At 51.5% G+C, this 7,820-nt stretch overlaps 2 protein-coding genes across 2 annotated transcripts; one reads left to right on the forward strand and one right to left on the reverse strand.

Annotated features, from left to right (window-relative positions):
• LOC310890612 (olfactory receptor 14J1-like) lies at positions 1 to 2,040 on the forward strand. The gene has a single exon (XM_083852925.1). It carries the CDS (start codon positions 744 to 746, stop codon positions 1,671 to 1,673), a length of 930 nt encoding a protein of 309 aa, XP_083709051.1. The 5' UTR covers positions 1 to 743; the 3' UTR covers positions 1,674 to 2,040.
• Positions 2,041 to 6,458: 4,418 nt separating this feature from the next.
• On the reverse strand, positions 6,459 to 7,505 carry LOC310890546 (olfactory receptor 14C36-like; the record flags this gene model as incomplete). The annotated part of the gene is made up of 1 exon (XM_083852873.1): positions 6,459 to 7,505. The coding sequence occupies exon 1, from the start codon at positions 7,419 to 7,421 to the stop codon at positions 6,459 to 6,461; it is 963 nt and encodes a 320-aa protein (XP_083708999.1). The 5' UTR covers positions 7,422 to 7,505.
• Positions 7,506 to 7,820: the final 315 nt, after the last annotated feature.

Genomic DNA, 7,820 nt, shown 5'->3' on the forward strand with positions numbered 1-7,820 from the left:
GGCAGGCTCTGTGTTAACAGAGTTGTAGGGATTCCACAGATGATGGAACTTCCTATTGCATTGAACCTAGACAATTAATCCTATCCCCAAATTCCTACCATACGACAAGGAGCGCATTCCCAACGCTTCTTGCACTCCAGAGCTCTTTTCCCTCTGCTGGCTGTGCCGGGCAGATGGCACAGGGGTGTGAGGACAGGCTCTACCTCACCGACACCGCAGCCTCGGCACCGCGTTGGGTGCGCCCTGCCTGCCCATGCCTGCTTCTCTCCCTTGCCCAGCGTGGCAGCTGCTGGTGCCTGATTCTGACAGGGAGTGCTGTGCACGGAGGGTGAGGCAGGAGGAGATGCTCCCTGCTCTCTCCGGCCAGACACGCACGATCCACCTGCTGCTTTTTTCTCCTGGGTATTGAACAGGGAAGACGCACACGGAGTCACACAGCCAAACACCCCTCACTCAACCGAGGGAGCCCCTTCCCAGGAACCTTCCCTCTCGGGAAGAGAGCAGAGCAGGCTCATTGGGAGCTGCTGGGCAGAGGCAGCTGCAGTGTACAGGATACTCAGCAAGCACAGAGCAGGGCTCCACACAGGGAGAGAGACAGAGGTCCTCTTGGAAACAGGGAATGTAAGGCTTCGTTTGGGAATTAGCTGAATCTTGCTCACAGACTTTACTCATAACACTCTCTCTCTCTCTCTTTTTTTTTTCTTTTTTCTCATTTGTCTGTGTCCGTGACCAAAAGCCAGTAAATGCCCAACAGCAGCTCTGTGAGCGAGTTCCTCCTGCTGGCATTCGCAGACACGCGCGAGCTGCAGCTCCTGCACTTCGGGCTCTTCCTGGGCATCTACCTGGCTGCCCTCCTGGGCAACGGCCTCATCCTCACCACCGTAGCCTGCGACCACCGCCTCCACACCCCCATGGACTTCTTCCTCCTCAACCTCGCCCTCCTCGACCTGGGCTGCATCTCCACCACTCTCCCCAAAGCCATGGCCAATGCCCTCTGGGACACCAGGGCCATCTCCTATCAGGGATGTGCTGCACAGGTCTTTTTCTTTCTCTTCTTCATATCAGCAGAATATTCAGTTCTCACGGTCATGTCCTACGACCGCTACGTTGCCATCTGCAAGCCCCTGCACTACGGGAGCCTCGTGGGCAGCAGAGCTTGTGCCCAGATGGCAGCAGCTGCCTGGGGCAGTGGCTTTCTCAATGCTGTCCTGCACACGGCCACTACATTTTCCCTGCCCCTCTGCCAAGGCAATGCTGTGGACCAGTTCTTCTGTGAAGTGCCCCAGATCCTCAAGCTCTCCTGCTCAGACACCTTCCTCAGGGAAGTTGGGGCACTTGTGTTTAGTGTTTCTTTAGTCTTTGGTTGCTTTGTTTTCATTGTGCTGTCCTATGTGCAGATTTTCAGGGCCGTCCTGAAGATCCCCTCTGAGCAGGGCCGGCACAAAGCCTTTTCCATGTGCCTCCCTCACCTGGCTGTGGTCTCCCTCTTTCGTAGCACTGCCAGGATTGCCTACCTGAAACCCACCTCCAACTCCTCCCCACCCCTGGACCTGTTGGTGGCAGTTCTGTACTCAGTGGTGCCTCCAACAGTGAACCTCATCATCTACAGCATGAGGAACCAGGACATGAAAGCCACACTGAAGAAAGAGTTTCTGTTGGCAATATTTACTTAGCTTTTTTATTTATGTATTTATTTTATTTAGATAGCTTAATTGGCTATCTCATTTTTCTAGTTTTATTCAAGTTCATTTCAGGCAATTTTTGAGCTTTATATATAGTAATGTTTGTAATTTGTATAGTATTGTTTTTATATTTAATATATTATATAGTATTGTTTTTATATAATTTTTATAGTATTGTTTGTAATTTTGTTTGCAGTTAAATATTTGCTTTCATTCCTCTTTTCCAGATGACCAACCCTCTGTTTGACCGAGATTTTCTCTGTAAACATGTTTATTCCTAAATGACATCTGGCCTCCATTGTTGCATCTTGTTAGTAAAATGAAGTTGCTCAGTGCTCACGGCTCCTCTTCCCAAACTGGAGTGCAGAAGACGCTCAGGGAATGCCAGGCTCAAGGCCTCACTCTTATGCTTGGGTGCCACCTGGACACAGGGGCAGGAGGGCACAGGGTGGGGGGTGGGGGAGTCAGGGCTGGACTGAGTCGTCACTGGCGGATTCCCAGTGCCCCTGGAGGCCCTGACTGGTCAAGAAGCAGCTTCCTGGGATTGAAACGTGACAGGGCTGGCGGCATCAGGGAGGTATGGGGAGCCACCAGGATATGCTAAGGGTTCTCCTGGGGTGCCGTGTGCCTTGTGTTGGGTGGGCAGCGAGTGGGTCTTCACAGTAAAGCTAAGCCAAAGGATGCCCGGGCTGATGGGAGCTCTGCAATGCCAGGACACACAGCGAGGCCACAGCACAAAGGTCTCAGAGGCTTTCAGTGAACAGTAGGAAAGGGCCAAAAGTGGGTGACCAGGCAAAGGCAGGGGGGTGGGGAGAGGTGGGCAGGGTCTGGGCTGGGCTGGGCAGTGCCCGTCAGAGGGCAGCAGCAGCGTCAGGGAGCGGTGGCAGCATGCAGGGGAGGGCTCCCAGCAGGGCTTGGTGCTGCAGAGCCAGGGCTGGGGAAGGGAGCCCAGAGCTGCAGGGGCAGGGGACACGAGGCCGCTCGGGGCCCTTGCTGGCCTGGGCAGAGCAGGAAGGGGGCCCAGGGCATTCGTCCCCTCACTGCAGCCTGCCACGACCTGCACGGCGCTCACAGAGTGTCCAGGGCCAGGCTCTGCCCTGTGATGCGCATGGAGAGGGCAAAGCCTCTCTGAAAAAGAGGCTGAAACCGAAAAAGGTCCCTCCGCTGCCCCGTGGTGTGACAGGGCTAGGGTGGGACAGGTTACCTTTATAGGATGTAGTTCTTGTGTAATTTGCATTGGTGATGGCACAAAAAGACAGTTCCTTCACCAGTCATGTACATCCTTCTTCATGTTAGGACACAACTCAACGTCCTTCACTCTGCTTGATGTCATGGATGAACTGGATTAGGTCTCCTTGATTACTCTGAGGCACAGTGCAGTGCTTTTTGCCTTCTGCTACTCCAGCACAATACCTATGACTTCCCTTTCTCTGCGCATTGGCCTGACAGGTCACTTCACATTTTTCACTTTCATATCCCTAGTTGGAAGGGGATGATTTCCCAAAGTGGGGCAAGCTGATGGGTTCTGGCTCAGCCATTTGAAGCATGCTATACTTGAGTTTCTCAGCCTGGATTTGCTAAAGATGACCGAGGATGGTAAATGGATGTTCAAGTGTCTCGTAGGAATAAGGGGTATCACGGTTTAAGTAGGAATAAGAATATCATGGGTTTCCAATGGCCATTTCAAATCTAGATCAGTCCCAGGAACCCACTGAAGAAGGGGTTTTTCTTTGAAGGGGTTTCCCGTGCTGGGCTGGGCTGCAGTTACAGGGACAAAGACCACTGCTGGCAGTGGAGGTGCCCTGGGAACTCCACCTGGCTCAACCTGATTTTCCCAAAGGGCTCCGGTCTCCTGCAGGTCTTTTCTGACATCTGCCGGTCCAGGGAAGTGCCTCAAACACAACGGGGCCACAGGAGGATTTCCCTGGTTATCCTTATGGTCAGATAGCAAAGCTCTGCCTCAATACCCAGTAATTTTTTTAGTACTTAACTAATAAAAAAACTACTCATCAGCTCAAATGATTCAACCCCTTCCATTAAATGTCTCAGGAAGAAGATCATGATGAAATGTGAATTTTCAGGATGTATATACATTGCGGGAGAAGAAATCCTGGTGTTCACCTGTACTTGCATTGTCATCCCTTTGTCTATAATGGTGTGCTCCCTCATCTTCCAGGCACAAAACCTGACTTGATTACACAGACCCTGCTGAATGTCCCCTTTCCAGCTGCCTGTCTGGACCTATGCACTTCCCATGGTTCTCCTGCTTTGCCCTCCCCTTACTCTTGGATCATTCAGACCGCTCTCACCAACCCCGTTGCTGCTTTGAGTTTCAGTGAGTTCCAGCTCACCCATCTCTCAGCAGTCGGTCTAATGGTTTCCTTAGCAAGAAACTCATCATTTATCATTGAATTACTATGATATGCATTAATATTAACACTACTATTTAAAATTTCCTATTAATCAGTGTAAAATACATCTTGAAACGTCATCCCTTTGGGAAGGTAAACTTCACTGGAGGCCAAAAAAAAAGGAACTTGAACTTTTTTTTTTTTTTTTAAATTGCAGCATGATTTCCTGTTGCCTCTTTTTAAATAGGAAAAGCCCTGCTCTTCCTACCTAAGCAGGGCTTCAAAGGAGTAACTGTAGACCAATATCTATAGGTAAATGATGCTCCAAACTGAAATGCAACAAAATTCAGCCTTCAAAATGAGGAAAGATTTTTATTAGATGCTCTTTGAAATCTTCCTCGTTAACTACACCATGAGAGCTCTCCAATTAGCTCTACAAGTTTTGAAGACATGAAGAAAACCGTGGGAGAGATATGGCTGCTTAGGCCTTTCTCTCTTTTAATGAGTTCAGTGGTGTATTTTGGTGCTGAGTCAGTGAAACATGGGTACTGAGAGGAGAATGATGCAACTGCTTGAGAAAGTAAAGTCAGAAGGAAAAGTTGAAGTGACTTGGAGTATTAATGGGCCCCACTGAGGGCTGTTCCTAACAAAGCCTCCCCAGGGACTTCTTAGGGCAGATCATTGGAGGCCATGATTGCAGAGAGGCAAAGCGCTGTGCTGAGAAAAGTCTTGGTTGGTTTTGGTGAATCAGAAAGGCCAAGGCCTGACCCCAGCCACTGGCAGGGGAGATCCTGCACCCCCACGTCTGGCTCAGGGCTCTTCTTGGGGTCTGTATGATGTGGTGGGCAGTGTGATGCCACGAGAAGAACTTCATTAGGACACCTCCCCACCCCTGAACAGGGTTGCAAGGAAGCAAAGAGGCTCCGTTGCAATGACTCTATCTCGTCTCCTCAGAAGCTCTAGCCAAAAGGACAAACGTCAGGGCTGTTGGGGCCTTCCATTCCTGACAGCACCCTCTGCCTTCTCCTCTGCAGCCTTTCCTATTCTGTCCCACACTTTCCCCTATTTCCTTGAAGTCTGCAGACACCCATCTCTGTCCACCACCTTGCTCTCATCCAGGACTTTCCATCATCTCACCCATGTCTCGTCAACACTCATCAGCTGTTCCTTGAAACACAAAGCCATGGTGTGATCATAAACTCTCTTTCAGTGACCTCTGTCACCACGGCAAAACCCTTTGAGGGACATTTCTTCCTCTTCATGGCCAGTGCCACCCTTCCAAGGTGCACTTTGTGGCAGTTTTTTCTCTCCTGCTCTTTCCTACTTCCAAAAAAGCTCCATCCGGGTGGAAACCACTCCTGAAGCAGGCATCTCACAAACTGCGTGTAGAGCAGATGCATCTGGTGGCCTATCATGGAGACCAGCAGATGTGAGCCTAAAGGCAGAGATCCCAGCCAGGAGCCAAGGGATGACCTGTCAGCTGCTTCAGAAAGAAGTCACCTCACCGGTCACTTAACAGCCATAAGCTTCCTCCTGGACTTGGAGCTTCTGAGGCACCACTGAGCTCATAATACCACACCTACAAAACACCCCCTTTTTGGCCCAGAATCTGCCCAGGTAGAAGAGATCTGGTTGTGATCCTTCCAGCCCATGGCACACCTCCTGGGCTCCCAGCCTCTCTGACACACAGGAGCCAGTGCCGTGCCAGTTCTGGGAGGTGCTAGGGCAGGAGGGACCTTGCAGTGAAATCACTCGCCAGACTCCTTGGCTGGGGCTGCTGCGTGCCCTGGGGCTGCAGAGCTCTCCTCTGCCTGCTCACAGCAGATTGAGCCCTTGAGCTGTGGTCAGCCCACCTTGGAGGAGCTCCCCCCTTAGGAGGGAAGTGCTGCAGCGCAGGCCGGCTGTGCCACTGCCGTGCCCACTGCCTGTCCCTGCCTGCAGTCCCAGCACAGCCCCACAGCAGCACTGGCACCAAGCTACAGGAGCAGCCGGGCCTGACCCCACCAGCAGGGCTCAGCACCAGAGGGGGGCAGTGGCAAGAGAGCAGCTCGGCATGCCCCAAGCGCTGGTGCTCCCTGGCCGTGCTGCTGGGATGGGACTCTTTTCCTCTGCAGCCCTGCACATGGCACTGCCCCTGCAGAGCCAGAGCAGCTCTCAGAGGAAGGACGTCACACAAGGAAGGCAGTGCAGGCTCCTTTCTTTTGTTTATGTTCACAGAGGGCCTGGCTCCTCATATACAGAATCTCTGAGCTATACTCGAAAGGTACACACTGTAGAAGAAATGAGATGAATCGTATCAATTTAATGGGCAACTTTAGCCGCATTAAAACAAAGTCCTGTAATGAAAACATTCATAAATACAGAAACAAAAAAATAATTATATATATAATATTAGTTAATAATATTCTTGTAGTCATTGATATTATTAGTCATCTGCAGACGTAGAATGGAAATGTATTGCTTCCGAAAAACATCTAGTCATCAATTTCCAGAGCACATCCTTGAGCTCCTTGTTCCTCATGCTGTAGATGAGGGGGTTCAGTGCTGGAGGCACCACTGAGTACAGAACTGCCACCAGCGGGTCCAGGGATGGGGAAGAGATGGAGCGGAGCTTTAGGTAGGCAAACATGACGGTGCTGACAAACAGGGAGACCACGGCCAGGTGAGGGAGGCACGTGGAAAAGGCTTTGTGCCGGCCCTGCTCAGAGGGCATCCTCAGCACTGCCCTGAAGATCAGCACATAGGACAGCACAATGAAAACAAAGCAGCCAAAAAATAAAGAAACACTACACACAAGTGCCCCAACTTCCCTGAGGTAGGCGTCTGAGCAGGAGAGCTTGAGGATGTGGGGGATTTCACAGAAGAACTGGTCCACAGCATTGCCTTGGCAGAGGGGCAGGGAAAATGTAGTGGCCGTGTGCAGGACAGCATTGAGAAAGCCACTGCCCCAGGCAGCTGCTGCCATCTGGGCACAAGCTCTGCTGCCCACGAGGCTCCCGTAGTGCAGGGGCTTGCAGATGGCAACGTAGCGGTCGTAGGACATGATGGTGAGAAGGGAATATTCAGCTGACATCAAAAATACAAACAGAAAGACCTGTGCAGCACACCCTTGATAGGAGATGGCCCTGGTGTCCCAGAGGGCATTGGCCATGGCTTTGGGGAGAGTGGTGGAGATGCAGCCCAGGTCGAGGAGGGCGAGGTTGAGGAGGAAGAAGTACATGGGGGTGTGGAGGCGGTGGTCGCAGGCTACGGCGGTGAGGATGAGGCCGTTGCCCAGGAGGGCAGCCAGGTAGATGCCCAGGAAGAGCCCGAAGTGCAGGAGCTGCAGCTCCCGCGTGTCTGCGAATGCCAGCAGGAGGAACTCGCTCACACAGCTGCTGTTGGCCATTTGCTTACTCTGGACACTGTTGTCTGTTGAAAAGGAGAAGGCAGAAAAATGTTAGAACAGACTTCTCTGAGGAAAACCTGTTGCAGTTCTTACAGCAGTCTCATCCAACCCTCTCTCTTTGCAGGAGAACCTTTCTGCAGCTCTCCTGCTTGAGCTGCGGCTGGTGCTGTCTGAGAATGGCACTGGGAGCAGGGGCTGCTGTGGGCTCCAGAGGAGTCCTTCCTGCTGTGCAGCAGGCTGGTAGCAGGAACATAGGGGAAACTCAAGTTCAATCCACTTATGAGATCTATAAACTTTGCAGTGTTGTTCCAAAGAACTCATGCAACCAATGTACAGCAAGGCAAATATTCCTATGCTTAGGACAGTGATCACACTCTTGTGTTTCCCAATAAGTGGAGA

Source organism: Anser anser (assembly GCF_964211835.1).
Source record: "Anser anser genome assembly, contig: HAP1_SCAFFOLD_32, whole genome shotgun sequence".
NCBI lineage: Eukaryota > Metazoa > Chordata > Aves > Anseriformes > Anatidae > Anser > Anser anser.

What these genes read in the sequence shown, in the direction of transcription:
- LOC310890612 (XM_083852925.1), top strand. Translation starts at nt 744, where the DNA reads ATGCCCAACAGCAGCTCTGTGAGCGAGTTCCTCCTGCTGGCATTCGCA.